This window comes from Salmo salar, chromosome ssa15 (assembly GCF_905237065.1).
Source record: "Salmo salar chromosome ssa15, Ssal_v3.1, whole genome shotgun sequence".
Taxonomy (NCBI): domain Eukaryota; kingdom Metazoa; phylum Chordata; class Actinopteri; order Salmoniformes; family Salmonidae; genus Salmo; species Salmo salar.
Window position 1 is genome coordinate 103,198,938 of NC_059456.1, and position 16,903 is coordinate 103,215,840.

The 16,903-nt window shown below is 43.4% G+C and overlaps 1 protein-coding gene across 1 annotated transcript; it reads left to right on the top strand.

Moving 5' to 3' along the window:
• The first annotated feature begins 3,430 nt into the window (after nt 1-3,430).
• Nucleotides 3,431-13,916, top strand: gpr157 (G protein-coupled receptor 157). Its single transcript, XM_014147474.2, has 4 exons — nt 3,431-3,985; nt 10,305-10,518; nt 10,826-11,020; nt 12,660-13,916. The coding sequence occupies exons 1-4, from the start codon at nt 3,609-3,611 to the stop codon at nt 12,897-12,899; spliced, it is 1,026 nt and encodes a 341-aa protein (XP_014002949.2). The 5' UTR covers nt 3,431-3,608; the 3' UTR covers nt 12,900-13,916.
• The last annotated feature ends 2,987 nt before the right edge of the window (nt 13,917-16,903 follow it).

Genomic DNA, 16,903 nt, shown 5'->3' on the forward strand with positions numbered 1-16,903 from the left:
ATCAATCATTTCCCTCTTTATTTAGAACAGAACAGCAGCCTCTGATGAGACATGGGCGGGGACCTTTGCATATATATGCTGGTGCACAATATCTAAAGAAGTCTCAAGGTTTTGCTCGCCTGAGGTAGAGTACCTCATGATATCTGTATTTTTCGTAGCTGTCTACATACCACCACAGACCGATACTGGCACTAAAACTGCGCTCAATGAGCTGTATACGGCCATAAGCAAACAGGAAAACGCTCATCCAGAGGTGGCGCTCCTAGTGGCCGGGGAGTTTAATGCAGGGAAACTTAAATCAGTTTTACCTCATTTCAGCATGTTAAATGTGCAACTAGAGGGAAAAAAATTCTAGACCACTTTTACTCCACACACAGAGACACGTACAAAGCTCTCTCTCGCCTTCCATTTGGCAAATCTGACCATAATTCTATCCTCCTGATTCCTGCTTACAAGCAAAAATTAAAGCAGAAAGCACCAGTGACTCGGTCTATAGAAAAGTGATCAGATGAAGCAGATGCTAAGCTACAGGACTGTTTTGCTAGCACAGACTGGAATATGTTCCGGGATTCTTCCGATGGCATTGAGGAGTACGCCACATCAGTCATTGGCTTTATCAATAAGTGTATCGATGACGTCATCCCCACAGTGATTGTACGTACATACCCCAACCAGAAGACATGGATTACAGGCAACATTTGAAAGGCTGGTCACATCAACACCATTATCCCAGAAACCCTAAACTCACTACAATTTGCATACCGCACCAACAGATCCACAGATGATACAATCTCTATTGTACTCCACACTGCCCTTTCACACCTGGACAAAAGGAGCACCAATGTGAGAATGCTATTCATTGACTACAGCTCAGCGTTCAACACCATAGTGCCCTTAAAGCTCATCACTAAGTTAAGGACCCTGGGACTAATCACCTCCCTCTGCAACTGGATCCTGGACTTCTTGATGGGCCACCTCCAAGTGGTAACGGTAGGTAACAACACATCCGCCAAGCTGATCCTCAACACGGGGCCCCTCAGGGGTGCGTGCTCAGCCCCCTCCTGTACTCCCTATTCACTCATGACTGCACAGCCAGGCACGACTCCAACACCATCATTAGGTTTGCTGATGACACAACAGTGGTAGGCCTGATCACCAACAACGATGAGACAGCCTATAGGGAGGAGGTCAGAGACACTGCCAGGACCAACAACCTCTCCCTCAATGCTGTAGTGGAGCAGGTTGAGAGCTTCAAGTTCCTTGGCATTCACATCACCAACATGGTCCAAGCACACCGAGACAGTCGTGAAGATGGCACGACAAAACCTATTCCCCCTCAGTAGACTGAAAAGGTTTGGCATGGGTCCTCAGATCCTCAAAAGGTTTTACAGCTGCACCATCGAGAGCATCCTGACGGGTTGCATCACTGCCTGGTATGGCAACTGCTCGGCCTCCGACCGCAAGGCACTACGGAGGGTAGTGCGTACGGCCCAGTACATCACAGGGGCCGAGCTTCTTGCCATCCAGGAACTCGGTGTCGGAGGAAGGCCCTAAAAATTGTCAAAGACTCCAGCCACCCTAGTCATAGACTGTTTTCTCTGCTACCGCACAGAAAGTCTAGGTCCAAAAGCCTCCTAAATAGCTTCTACCCCCAAGCCATAAGACTCCTGAACAGCTAATCAGCTGCTGCTACTCTCTGTTATTATCTATGCATATCTATGCATAGTCACTAAAGCCTTATTTGTTCATCATTGTGAATAACTCACCACAGGTTAATGAGAATTAGAAGGGATTGCTTGAAAGGATGCACATAACTCTGCAATGTTGGGTTGTATTGGAGAGAGTCTCAGTCTTAAATAATTTTCCACGCACAGTCTGTGCCTGTATTTAGTTTTCATGCTAGTGAGGGCCGAGAATCCACTCTCACATAGGTACGTGGTTGCAAAGGGCATCAGTGTCTTAACAGCGTGATTTGCCAAGGCGGGATACTCTGAGCGCAGCCCAATCCTGAAATCTGGCAGTGGCTTGTGATTAAATAACATTTTCACAGAACCGCTTGTTGCAATTATCGATGAGGCTCTCTTGTTCAGATATGGGTAAGTGGACTGGAGGCAGGGCATGAAAGGGATAACGAATCCAGTTGTTTGTGTCGTCCGTTTCGGGAAAGTACCTTTGTTATTGTGCACCCAACTCACTCAGGTGCTTCGCTATATCACATTTGACATTGTCCGTAAGCTTGAGTTCATTTGCACACAAAAAAAATCATACAATGATGGAAAAACCTGTGTGTTGTCCTTGTTAATGCAGACAGAGAAGAGCTCCAACTTAATCATAGCCTCAATTTTGTCCCGCACATTGAATATAGTTGCGGAGAGTCCCTGTAGTCCTAGATTCAGATCATTCAGGCGAGAAAAAACATCACCCACATAGGCCAGTCTTGTGAGAAACTCGTTATCATGCAAGCGGTCAGACAAGTGAAAATTATGGTCAGTAAAGAAAACGTTAAGCTCGTCTCTCAATTTAAATAAACATGTGAAAACTTTGCCCCTTTATAACCAGCTCACTTCTATATGTTATAAAAGCTTTACATGGTCGCTGTCCATATCATTTCATAGTGCAGAAAATACAGGAGAGTTCAGGGACCTCGCTTTAACAAAGTTAACCATTTTCACAGTAGTGTCCAAAACGTCTTTCAAGCTGTCAGGCATTCCCTTGGCAGCAAGAGCCTCTCGGTGGATGCTGCAGTGACCCAAGTGGGGTCGGAAGCAACTGCTTACACGCGCGTTACCACTCTACTATGTCTCCGTATCATAGCTTTTGCGCCATCAGTACAGATACCAACACATCTTGACCACCAAAGTCCATTTGATGTCACAAAGCTGTCCAGTACTTAAAAAATATCCTCTCCTATTGTCCTGTTTCCAGTGGTTTGCAGAAGAGGATGCCTTCCTTAATTGACCCCCCATAAACGTAACGGACATATACCAGGAGCTGTGCCAGGCCTGCCACCCACGTCTGTTGACTCATCCAGCTGTGACGCATAGAATTCACTGGCTTGTATGTGAAGCAGTAATTGTTTCAAAACATCTCCTGCCATGTCACTGACTCGTCGTGAAACAATGTTGTTTGATGAAGGCATTGTCCGTATAGTTTTTCTTGGCCTTTTCATCACCCAAATGTACAGCCCCGTTGGAAAATCTAAATGAACTGTTTGAAAATGTGAATCACATTTTTATTTGGCTTACCCCCGACGGCATTGCGCGTACACCTGGGGGTGTATCTCAGTTTGGTAATAGCCTATCTAGTTCAATTTTGTTGTGATTACACATTTGGATCCGTTTGCATGTTTCGATGGGGGACTTTTATTTTGAAGGCAACCCGCCGATTCCACGAATGTGCTCACGCTAATGTTGTTCACGACACACACATGAACTTTACAACTACCTGGGTTACACTACAGTTTTCAGGATCCTTTGACGCGGTGACTTGTTCACCCAAGCAACTAGACGTATTCGTTGATGGAATAAGTTTATATTGGAATGCTGGGAAACTATTCGTGCCTTGTTAGTGAGTGTAGATTGACCTAGCGCCCAGTAGTTTTGGATATCATGGCCGTTGATAATCAGACTGTTGTGTATATTTCAGAACAGATAGTTATTTTGATTTCGTGTGCCCTGTCTTTTTTGGGCTCTTTACTTATTATCTGTACGTACATCATTTGGCCAGATTTGAGAACAACGCCGAGAACACTTCTGGTCTACTTGTCCGTGGCTGACTTTTTGTCTGCGGGCTCGTACGCATACGGAGTTTGGAGTGTCTTTGAATCAAACTCTGTGGATTGCGTCGTTCAAGGAGCGATATCTACTTTCGCCAACACAAGTTCGTTTTTCTGGACTGTCGCTATCGCTATATATCTGTACATTTTAATCGTCAAGTCGAATCAAAGACAAGCTGACAGCTTCGTGTTATGTTTTCACGTTATCAGGTGGGTACGTGCGCTTGATTCATTTTCATATCATAATAATAACAGTTGTATAAACTGTGAAATGTTTTTGATTGATTAGATTTGAGTTTGGGATAGAGTCTGTGAAATATCAAGGCCAAGAGTCACCTGATCCAGCTATGTTGTTTCTCTACTCTAGTATGACGCGTATTATGAATATTCATGAGGAATATATTACCTTCCAATACCTGGGAATTTCAGCACTTCTGACGTTTTAGGCTATTTCACCATGTAACTTGGTATTAATTCTGCGTTCACATGCTAGTCGCAACTATGAAACTGACATTTCCAACCTTCTAACTGGTTGTAGTTATGAACGTGCTGCGTTCAAGGAATCAGCAAGTCAGACATTTCCCAGTTTTCTAGTTCGGGACCAGTATGTGAACGCGGCATATAAATTCTGTCACCTGGTATTGTACATATGGTAGACGTATTATACATTGTACTACGTACTGTAGTGTAAACTATTGATACTATTTCAAACCTTATGAAAATGAGACTCTGAGCATCTTTGGGGCTACACCTGAAACACCTGCACACCTATTGTGTCCTGTTTACTCAATTAGGCTAAATTAACACCGAATTAACTCAATTAATGGTCAATTAATACCAAATGACACATTAGAGCATGTTTTGCAGTACACCTTACATCCAGTCCAGTGAAATAGAGTAGAGTTGAATAGACACCACAGAAACACATGGTAGGTTTCTTATTGATAAACAATACAGAAAGGATAGTCTGCCTTTTGGACAATTCTTCACTGAGTTGCTATTTAAGCAATAAGGCCTGAGGAGGTGTGGTATATGGCCAATATACCTCGGCTAAGGGCTGTTCTTAGGCCCGACGCAATGCGGAATACCTGGGTATATTGGCCATATACCACAAACCCCCACCCTAGGTGCCTTATTGCTATTATAAACTGGTTACCAATATAATTAGAGCAGTAAAAATATATATTTGGTCATACCTGTCATATACGATCTGATATACCACGGCTGTCAGGGCTCGACCCACCCAGTTTATCATTTTTTTTGTATATAACATCAAAACCCTTTCTCCACCCCAGAGCCCAGGCAATGGACATGCCTTGTCACAATGTGTGTTGTGTTCTATAATGAATTCTTCAGTGATCCCTTTTCTATTGAACCTCGCACAACAGAACCATTTTACACAACAAGGCCATTCATAGTACATGAATAATAACAAACGTACAGTTGAAGTCGGAAGTTTACGTACACCTCAGCCAAATACATTTTAAACTCAGTTTTTCACAATTCCTGACATTTAATCAGAGTAAAAATTCCTTGTCTAAGGTCAGTTAGGATCACCACTTTATTTTAAGAATGTGAAATGTCAGAATAATAGTAGAGTGATTTTTATTTCAGATTTTATTACTTTCATAACATTCCCAGTGGGTCAGAAGTTTACATACACTCAATTAGTATTTGATAGCATTGCCTTTAAATTGTTTAACTTGGGTCAAACGGTTCGGGTAGCCTTCCACAAGCTTCCCACAATAAGTTGGGTGTATTTTGTCCCATTCCTCCTGACAGAGCTGGTGTAACTGAGTCCGGTTTGTAGGCCTCCTTGCTCGCACATGCTTTTTCAGTTCTGCCCACCCATTTTCTATGGGATTGATGTCAGGGCTTTGTGATGGCCACTCCAATACCTTGACTTTGTTGTCCTTAAGCCATTTTGCCACAACTTTGTAAGTATGGTTGAGGTCATTGTCCATTTGGAAGACACATTTGCGACCAAGCTTTAACTTCCTGACTGATGTCTTGAGATGTTGCTTCAATATATCCACATAATTTTCTTTCTCATGATGCCATCTATTTTGTGAAGTGCACCAGTCCCTCCTGCAGCAAAGCACCCCCACAACATGATGCTGCCACCCTCGTGCTTCACGGTTGGGATGGTGTTCTTCAGCTTGTAAGCATCCCCCTTTTTCCTCCAAACATAACGATGGTCATTATGGCCAAACAGTTCTATTTATGTTTCATCAGACCAGAGGACATTTCTCCCAATAGTACGATCTTTGTCCCCATGTGCAGTTGCAAACCTTAGTCTGGCTTCTTCCTTGCTGAGCAGCCTTTCAGGTTATGTCGATATAGGACTTGTTTTACTGTGGATACTTTTGACCCTGTTTCCTCCAGCATCTTCACAAGGTCCTTTGTAGCTGTTCTGGGATTGATTTGCACTTTTCGCACCAAAGTACGTTCATCTCTTGGAGACAGAACACGTTTCCTTCCTGAGCGGTTTGACGGCTGCGTGGTCCCATGGTGTTTATACTTGCGTACTAATGTTTGTACAGATGAACGTGGTACCTTCAGGCGTTTGGAAATTGCTCCCAAGGATGAACCAGACTTGTGGAGGTCAACAATTTTTTTCTGAGGTCTTGGCTGATTTCTTTAGATTTGCCCATGATGTCAAGCAAAGAGGCACTGAATTTGAAGGTAGCCCTTGGAATACATCCACAGGTACACCTCCAATTGACACAAATGATGTCAATTAGCCTATCAGTAGCTTCTAAAGCCATGATGAAGTTTTCTGGAATTTTCCGAGCTGTTTAAAGGCACAGTCAACTTAGTGTATGTAAACTTCTGACCCACTGGAATTGTGATACAGTGAAATATCGGTCTGGAAACAATTGTTGGAAGAATTAATTGTGTCATGAACAAAGTAGATGTCCTAACCGACTTGCCAAAACTATAGTTTATCAAGAAATTTGTGGAGTGGTTGAAAAACGAGTTTTAATGACTCCAACCTAAGTGTATGTAAACATCCCACTTCAACTGTATATGTGATTATAGATGCCAAGTCAGACTTTGGTTCCAGTACTATATGAAATCATTTGTAGTACTTTATCTGGCCTTGATTGAGCTTGCCTGCTGCAATGGAAGCAATAGAATAGTTGCAAAAGTGCAACCCCCCATCCTGCACTCTAGACAGACCAGAGCAAACGCTGAAATTATTTGTAAGATGTTGATTAGTATTTGAACCAAGTTTTGATCCCAGTACACTTTTTATATAAACCAGCTCAAAAGGGAGCAGCAATCCAGTCGATTGAGGTTTCTGTCCCTTCAGCTGTGTCCCATTTTACATTTTTTACATTTTAGTCATTTAGCAGACGCTCTTATCCAGAGCGACTTACAGTAGTGAATGCATACATTTCTGGCCCCCCGTGGGAATCGAACCCACAACCCGGGCGTTGCAAACACCATGCTGGCGTTGCAAACACCATGCTCTACCAACTGAATGGCACTCCATTCCCTACAGCGCATTCAGACCCCTTCCCTTTTTTCACATTTTGTTACGTTACAGCCTTATTCTAAAATTGATTCAATTGTTATTTTTCCCCTCATCCATCTACACACAATACCCCATAATGATGAAGCAAAACGTTTTTTTTTAAATCCTTATTTACATAAGTATTCAGACCCTTTGCTATGAGACTCGAAATAGAGCTCAGGTGCATCCTGTTTCCATTGATCATCCTTGAGATGTTTCTACAACTTGATTGGTGTTGTCTCTACCTTCTTTCCCTTTGTGCCGTTGTCTGTGCCCAATAATGTTTGTACCCTGTTTTGTGTTGCTACCATGTTGTGTTGTCATGTGTTGCTGCCTTGCTATGTTGTTGTCTTAGGTCTCTTTATGTTGTGGTTCCTCTCGTTGTGATGTGTGTTTTGTCATTTACTTATTTATTTATATATAATCCCAGCCTCCGTCTCCGCAGGAGGCCTTTTGGTAGGCCGTCATTGTAAATAAGAATTTGTTCTAAATAAGAATTTGTTCTTAACTGACTTGCCTAGTTAAATAAAGGTTTAAATAACAAAAAATTGGAGTCCACCTGTGGTAAATTCTATTGATTGTACATGATTTGGAAAGGCACACACCTGTCTATTTAAGGTCCCACAGTTGACAGTGCATGTCAGAGCAAAAACCAAGCCATGAGGTTGAAGGAATTGTCCGTAGAGCTCTGAGACAGGATTGTGTTGAGGCACAGATCTGGGGAAGGGTACCAAAAAATGTCTGCAGCATTGAATGTCCTCAAGAACACAGTGGCCTCCATCATTCTTAAATGGAAGAAGTTTGGAACCACCGAGACTCTTCCTAGAGCTGGCCACCCGGCTAAACTGAGCAATTGGGGGAGAAGGGCCTTGGTCACAGAGGTGACCAAGAACCCGATGTTCCTCTGGAGATGGGAGAACCTTCCAGAAGGACAACCATCTCTGCAGCACTCCACCTATCAGGCCTTTATGGTAGTGGCCAGACGAAAGCCACTCCTCAGTAAAAGGCACATGAAAGCCCGTTTGGAGTTTGCCAAATGGCACCTAAAGGACTCTCAGACCATGAGAAACAAGATTCTCTGGTCTGATGAAACCAAGATTGAATACTTTGGCCTGAATGCCAAGTGTCACATCTGGAGGAAACCTGGCACCATCCCTACGGTGAAGCATGGTGGTGGCAGCATCATGCTGTGGGGATGTTTTTCAACGGCCGGAACTGGGAGACTAGTCAGGATCGAGGGAAAGATGAACGGAGCAAAGTACACAGAGATCCTTGATGAAAACCTGCTCAGGACCTCAGACTGGGGGTGAAGGTTCACCTTCCAACAGGACAACGACCCCAAGCACACAGCCAAGACAACACAGGAGTGGCTTCGGGACAAGTCTATGAATGTCCGTGAGGGGCCCAGCCTGAGCCCGGACTTGAACCCGATCTAACATCTCTGGAGACCTGAAAATATCTGTGCAGGTCCCCTCTAACCTGACAGAGCTTGAGAGGATCTGCAGAGAAGAATGGGAGAAACTCCCTAAATACAGGTGTGCCAAGCGTGTAGCCTCATACCCAATAAGACTCGAGGATGTACTTGCTGAATGCACTGTATTTATGAAATTTTGGCCTTACCCATGCCTCCTTTAAGACTCTGTAATGTTTCGTCTGTATGTGTTACAAAGCAAAAATGTGTCATATGAAGGTTTACCACTTCCTCTCTAATATGAGTAGTATTTTGAATTTGAAAACATTTTTTTTCTACATTTAATTTATAAATATTGAAAAATGATACATGAATATTGAACTATTTTTCATTTTGTAAATTGTTCAATATATTGTTTAACATAATATACTCTACGAGCATATACATTCCAGAGTGGGATCACTGGGGGGGGGGGAAATAAGATCATTTTTGTATTTATTAATTTGCTAAAATTTCTCAACCTGTTTTTGCTTTGTCATTTATGGGGTATTGTGTTTAGATTGATGGTGGGGGGGGGTTGTAATCCGTTTTAGAATAAGGCTGTTGTGTAACAATGTGGAAAATGTCAAGGGGTCTGAATACTTTTTAATGCCCTGTGTATATAATGCCCTGGTCAACAGTAGTGTCCTATATATGGAATGGGGTACCTGAAAGGAATGAGTCCAGAAATATTCTTCAATTCTATAATGAGTCATGAAATGTTAAGAGTGAATTGAAGATGTTGGCCCCTCAGTGAGTGGAAGATTACCTGAACACGCAGGGCGTCATGCTCTCCCCAGAACTGCTGATCTGCGCTTCAGTGTCACAAGTGACGCAATGGGCTTGTTGAGCTGACGACAGTGCAGGTGACTACCGACTGACTGCTCTACAAATCACCTTGTGTCATATTTAACTGCTCACTTATTATTTTTAGATCAGTTACCATTTACCCCCAATGCATCATGGATTTGATTCTCTCGAACACGGCCAACATCTCATCTTGGGTTTTAAGGCTCAAAATTTAAAGGGGCAGCATGCTGAAATGTTAGCCTTGATCCATTTTTACATTTTAGTAATTTAGCAGACGCTCTTATCCAGAGCGACTTACAGTAAGTGAATACATACATTTCTTTTTTGAAAAAATTTTCTCCGTACTGGTCCCCCGTGTGAATCGAACCCACAACCCTGGCGTTGCAAACACCATGCTCTACCAACTGAGCCACACGGGGCCACACTGAGTGGTTCTGTTTCGTATAGTTAAACAATGTTGAAATCAATTCAGTTTACATACAGGCTACTGGAATGTTACACTATATGTGACTAGTGTGACTTTGCAGGAAGTGAGTTGCAGATTTGGGGTTGCTCCTTCAACATGTAGCAATATAGCGAGCTTTCCTTGGTAGCATGACATAGTTGCACACAATGATCACCAGACTTTAGAGGAAGTGTACGGCTGGCAAGCTAGTCAGGAGGTTCACAATTATATGTTCATGAATTCATTCTTCCTGCTCATCTTCCTCCTCTTCCTCCATCTCTCTTCCCCCCCCCCACCCACCCAGCTGGGGCATCCCTCTCGGTATCACAATAGCAGCTCTGGCTCTGGGCCGTATTGGCTACGATGCATCGGAGGTGTCTGTGGGCTGGTGCTGGGTGAGGATCCAGGCTCCAGACCATGTCCTGTGGATGCTGCTCACTGGGAAGATATGGGAGTTCCTGGCCTATCTCACCCTCCCTGTCCTCTACGTCCTCATCAAGAAGCACATCCACAGAGCAGTGAGGATCTGTTACAATCTATACCCCACTACTATTGATAAGTATAACTGGGGAGGAACGCATGTAATGATATCACTGCGGTTTTACATTGATTTCCCAGAGTTCTCGAGGTGGCTTTACTAATTCCAGTGTAGACTTTACTAATTCCGGTGTAGACTTTACTAATTCCGGTGTAGACTTTACTAATTCCGGTTTCCGGTGTAGACTTGACTAATTCCGGTGTAAACTATCACAGACATTTTCCATGGCAGGTCTCAAGCACATTTATCCACTTGATAAATATTCCTGTTTTCTCTCTGTCGTCCAGCATGCGGCTCTGTCTGAGTACCGGCCCATCCTGGCCTACAGTCCTCTGTCCCAGTCCCTTTCCAATATGGCCGACAGGAAGTTGACCCTTATCCCCATCATCTTCATCGCCCTGCGTATCTGGAGTACTGTGCGTTTCCTGCTGATGCTGGCTGACTCCCCCGCCAGGCAGAACCCTGTGCTCGTCACTCTACATGTGAGTTTGTGTTGGTACATCTCCAGGACTCCTGTTCTATCCTCACCAATGATTGTCAAAACCTGCCGCAGCATGTGTGCAGTAGGGTTTCCGTTAGCGGGTAATAGCAGACATTTGTCCGATTTAGAAAAGCCAATAAATAAAATTGGCACCGGCCCAGTTGTCCAGGAGAAGAAGAAACAATCCCATTGTGAAATAATGTTTTGTAGCCTCTTCATTGATGAAAATACATTAGACTGCTTATCGGTCTGTAGGTTCATTAGCAAAATATAGTGGCATTAAATGGACGTTTGTGCAGTATATTCGTTATGGATCTTATTCATCACACGTGCACAGCATACAGATAGATGACCTTTGAGTGGAACGTCTATCAGACAGCGCAAGAGCTGCTGCTACAGCATCTTATGGTGCTTTCAAGACAACTGGGAACTCGAAAAATACGAGGTCAAATCATGACATCAGTGATCTTCTGGTCGGAAAGTTGGAGCTCTCGAAAGAGGCTTGACTTCCCGAGTTGGAATTCCGAGTAACTGAAGTCTGAGATTTCCGAGTTCCCAATTGTTTTGAACGCGGCATCAAACTACAACGGAAGGCAGGCTTCATCAGCGCGACACACCACTTTGCAATGAGGCGGTATGCATTTTGTCATAAACATATACTTAATCGTTTGAAACCTCAACATTTGAATACATATTAAGAGGCACGTCTTACCTTGCTTTAAAGTAGCTTAGTAGATCTCATCTTCATTTTTAACGGATGTTTTCATCTTTGTCACATGAAACCGCTCGCATTTGCAGTGTGCCCTTTTGACAACGGTGCTTTTCCCGCGAATTGCATTATGGAACAAACATTCGCGTATTGCTCCTCTTATAATGTGAATAAATAATAGTTTATCAACATTTTAAGCTAACTGTTATCTGTTGTATCAGACTCTCTGCTTTTTCAATTTTTTTTTATTTGACCTACTGGTTGTATGAAATAGGGATCCGTCTTCCCACAATTGTCCCAGAGTCTGTTTGGGAATAGACTATTTTGTTTCTCGACAAGCTGATCAATAGACTAGGTAGCCTAAACTTTTCTATTAAAGTAGATTGACATTTCTTTTTGTGCTGTTCATTATTCTTCTTGTTGGCTGAGGAAAAGTTAAATTGGACAGTTATTCTAACATGTTCAAAGTGCGCATCAGAATTCGTTGCGTTTTCGACTCGCATGTTCTGTTAATCTGTTCTAAATGTTTGTCATTTAGAGCACAGTGGATGAACACTAATCATGTTACGCACTGTAAAATGTCCGGTACATTTGAATTCTAACCCCCCCCCCTTAAAAAGATTTAGATGCACTATTGTAAAGTGGTTGTTCCACTGGATATCATAAGGTGAATGCACCAATTTGTAAGTCGCTCTGGATAAGAGCGTCTGCTAAATGACTTAAATGTAAATGTAAAATGTTGCAGGTCAAATGTTCAGCACTACATTTTCCTAATGGAAACCCTTGTATGCAGTATAAGAACCTTTTGCAACAAATATCAGTACCTAACTGTCTATCCATCCACCAAACCCCTCTTTCCTTCATTCATCTTTACATTCATCCTTTAGTCATATATCCATCCGTCCATTAATGGGTTAATCTGTTTCTCTAGGGAATTGGGAACACCTTCCAGGGAGCTGCAAACTGTATCATGTTTGTCCTGTTCACCCAGCCAATCCGCTCCCGTCTCTCCGCCATGCTCTGCTGTTGCACCTGCAGGGTCCGGTCTGGGGCCTCCTTCATACCCTCCGATACACCCAACCACAGTGGTTTGGGCCTGGATGTGGAGACCCCCTCACAACCAGAGGACACCCCCAATACCAGCCGTCGTGGCTGGCCGGACGGCTGCTGACCCTGGGTCTGAATGGATGGACGGAGTACACTCGCACCCTGGCTGACTGTCTGAGACACTTTTCACACTATTGAGCCGAGCTGTACTCCGCTGGCCTGGTTCCACATCCTCTGCTATAGATGCCTGGTGCTGTGTGAAAGGAGAACGTCAGAGCTAGCACCGTAGTGTGAAAAGGGCAGGTCTAATAGACGTTGGGGGGGGGGGGGGGGGTGGAAACAAGCTTCCGTACTGCAGTCCACTCATTAATACAAGTGCCCCCCGGCCCCCCCCAATGGAGGGTCGCAAATTCTGCAGACGTGTGCACGTTGTACGGCCTCTCCTGACAGGCCACACACTCAACGTGCACTTTAGGCGATGAGGATAATCAAAGCAGTAAGCAGGCGTGTAGTTTCTTCTTTTTGGAAGAGATGTCTTGCTGTGCTCAGTCACTAGCATTGGACCATCCATAAGGGTGATCGCCAAGGTCATTCTAGCGGTGAAGTTGTACGTAGGGGCTCTGTTCAAAAGTTGTGCACTATATAGGGAATAGGGTGCCATTTGGGATGCACATGTGGATGTATTTTTAAGGGTTTTTCCTAGGCAACATTTTATATTGTTCTAACATATCGGTGTCTTCCTATTCTTGTATTAGAGCAACAGACACTGCACAGTGCAATTTAATATTGTTATTTTTATACCGGGTTATCGTTGAGTTTATAGCATTGTTTAACAATGTACTTTGTATATCAAATTAATGTTGCATCTACTGTTTTGGAAAATGGCACCATATCACTACTACCAATGAAGTTTACAAAAGCCACAACCTACTGAAAGATGGTGTGGAATTTGGCTGTACGAAGCGTCTATGTTCTGAAAAGGGCTCTCACTGAACATGGTCCATTGGTAAAGAGGAAAGTCAAGTTGTGCCTTATCCATAGCTATCTACTATGCCATATCTCCTTCTACTTTTTGTTTTTTAAAACTGACATTTTTGAAATGTAAATCATAATAAAGACTAATAAATCCACTGAAGACTGATCTCTGAGCTACAGCTGTCATTTTCCCCCTGTCAGCTAGATGTCTTGAACAATGTACTTTAATTAGGCGATTCATTGCTTTTTGCAGAAAAATAACATTAAAGCCTTTTTTATTTTTTATTTTTTTTTGCTGATGTGTCAAGGCCTGGTCAAAAGTAGTGCACTATATAGGATTTATTGATCATTCTGTGGTCTCTCTAATCAATTAGACATGTTATGTGAAGGGGGGGGGGAAAGAGGAAGAAGAAGATTGCTTTATTGTTTTGTCACAAGACACACAGAATAGTTTTTGTATCTCTGGTTTGGTGGATGTGTTCCTCTGTGGGCAGTCTAACGCTGTATGTGGTGCCATGGGGGATCAGTCACCCCTTCTCCTTTATGCCCTAACCAAAACATACAGTCCCTACATTGTGCTCTTGATGTTGCAGTTCAGTTTCCCTTATTTATTTTGGGGTCAACAAACAATGGATTATTTGTTTTATAAAAACGACAACAAAGGCCTGAGGATAGACCCTATTCTAGCCTGGTGCCAGATCTGTTTGTGCTGTCTTGCCAACTCCTATGGTCATTGCAGTGGAGGCTGCTGAGGGGAGGACGGCTCATAATACTGTCTGGGAACCATGTATTTGAAACCATTCCGCCGCATCCATTACCACGAGCCCGTCCTCAACAATTAAGGTGTCACCAACCTCCTGTGGGTTGTCACATCATACATGTTTTTGTTTTGTAGATCTGGGACCAGGCTAGAAAGACCCAGGCCTGTCCTTGTGGAAGGAAAGGCTATGGTCATATGCATCAGTTCTGTTTTAGATGGCCTAGCAGTTAGTCTGCTGCCAGAATCCTAGAGGGCTGCCAGTTTAAATCCTGCATCTGACAGGAAGAAAAAAAATCAGGTGAGAATCCTAGATGTCAATGCCTGTCTGCTGTTGTGCCCTTAAGCATTGCACTTAACCCATCACAACGGCTGCTCTACGGACATCCCGCGGTGGCAGTCCCATCTCTAACCTTGTGTGTGTTTCAGAGGGGTTGGGATAGAGCGGAAGTCAACATTTCGGTTGCACCTTGTGTACAATTGACAAATAAAGGGATCGTATTGAAATATAATTGTCCTTCCGCTATATAGTATAGTTGACCTATAGCCAACAGTCACAATGACAACGCGTGATGATGGCTTGGAGGCTGTTGAAGTGTAGGACCTCGTCCCAAAATGGAACCCTATTTTCTATATAGTGCACTACTTTGACCAGGGCACTTTTGGGACACTGTCCTAGGTCTGTTTATGCTGATGAAAATGGACAGGAAACAGTTTTGTACCCTTGAGAACAACCAGAGACTGAGGAGGGAGGGGGGGGGGTGTAAAGACTGTACTGCATTTTTGTCCACGGATACGTCCCAAATGGGACCCTATTCCCGATTTGTAATGGGCCTCTGGTCAAAAGTAGGGCACTATGTAGGGAATAGTGACCCATTTGGAATGCTGGGTCATACTATGACTAAATCCATTGTGTTGGTCTTGGGAGTGATTGGGCACATTTGGCTGACATTGAAACGGCTTTATCCCCATAGACAGAGGATGGTATGTGTTTTTCTCTCTGTCTGATGCCTATCTACCCACTTCATTAACTTATGACTGGGACCTATTGGAGTAGAGGGGCTGGAGGGGGGCACCATGATAATGCAAGGCCTTCCACTCACAACAGTGTCCATTACAGTGTGTTGATGGCTCTTTGAACCAATGCCAGGTTGAATGTATTAGGCCGACGGTTGGAGGGGGGAAAAAAGGTTGGGTCAAAACGTGAAATATCTCACTTGTTAATTAGGGATGAGATAAATACGATGACTGAGTGATGTTTTCACCACTAACGAATGAGAGATCAACAGCGTTTAATGCTGGAGGTGGACGGTAATAACCTGGTCTCAGGTCTATTCATGCACTCTACCCAACTTGGCAAATTAAATGCAGACCAAAGACAAAGTATTCAATCTAGCTAACAGCATTGCGATTTTATGCACAATGACATGTACAATGCACAATACATGTGATTTGAAGCATACTTGAATCAAGCATACTTGAAGGGGTGGCTGTAGCCTAGTGGTTAGAGCGTTGGGCCAGTAACCAAAAGGTTGCTAGATTGAATCTCCGAGCTGACAAGGTAAAAATCTGTTGTTCTGCCCCTGAACAAGGCAGTTTAACCCACTGATCCTAGGCCGTCATTGTAAATAACAATTTGTTCTTAACTGACTATTGCCTAATAGATCGACAGCGCCATCTTTAGGGCACAACCGGTCTGCAACTACACACAGTCTCTGCTCTGGAACGCCTCTGCGGTTCAGCACCGGGGGTACCGATACTAACTAGTCCATAGAGCTGGACTACAATATATGGCCAGTGGGGGGTGCCAACATTCTGTGCAAATGTATATATAAAGGGTATTACCAAAGACAATACAGTATGAAGAAAGTCTAAAACTGCTTCTCCAATAGAAATCCCCGATCACACTTGTAGGCGATGTCAAGGCGATGTTGGCTAGTAAAACTCAGGTTCACTTTGTAAACGGCATCGTGTCTGCGCAATGTACCAGGCAGGAAAATCAAAGTCACTCCTTGCGATATAAAGTTGATTTTGACGAAAAAGACATTGGCTCGAAATCTAGGTCGTGACTTTAGATTTCGAGAAAATTAACAACTGGTCTGTTTCGCAAGTGTTCCCGGAAGTCTTGTGATGTTGCACCTCTGGGTTTAGAAACTCTGTAGTTTCCCGCTTCGTTCCGCTTGTACATCAAATCAAATTGTATTTGTATTTGTCACATACACATGGTTAGCAGATGTTAATGCGAGTGTGTCGAAATGCTTGTGCTTGTAGTTCTCACTGTGCAGTAATATCTAACAATTCCCCAACAACTACCTAATACACACAAATGTAAAGGGTGAATGAGAGTATGTACATGCAATAAGTACAGTTGAAGTCGGGAAGTTTACATACAGCTT

Excerpts from the sequence above, each read along its gene's own strand:
- gpr157 (XM_014147474.2), top strand. The coding sequence starts at position 3,609 with ATGGCCGTTGATAATCAGACTGTTGTGTATATTTCAGAACAGATAGTT. Across the intron at positions 10,519-10,825 it reads AGAAGCACATCCACAGAGCA|CATGCGGCTCTGTCTGAGTA; the intron begins GTGAGGATCTGT and ends TCTGTCGTCCAG. Across the intron at positions 11,021-12,659 it reads CTGTGCTCGTCACTCTACAT|GGAATTGGGAACACCTTCCA; the intron begins GTGAGTTTGTGT and ends CTGTTTCTCTAG.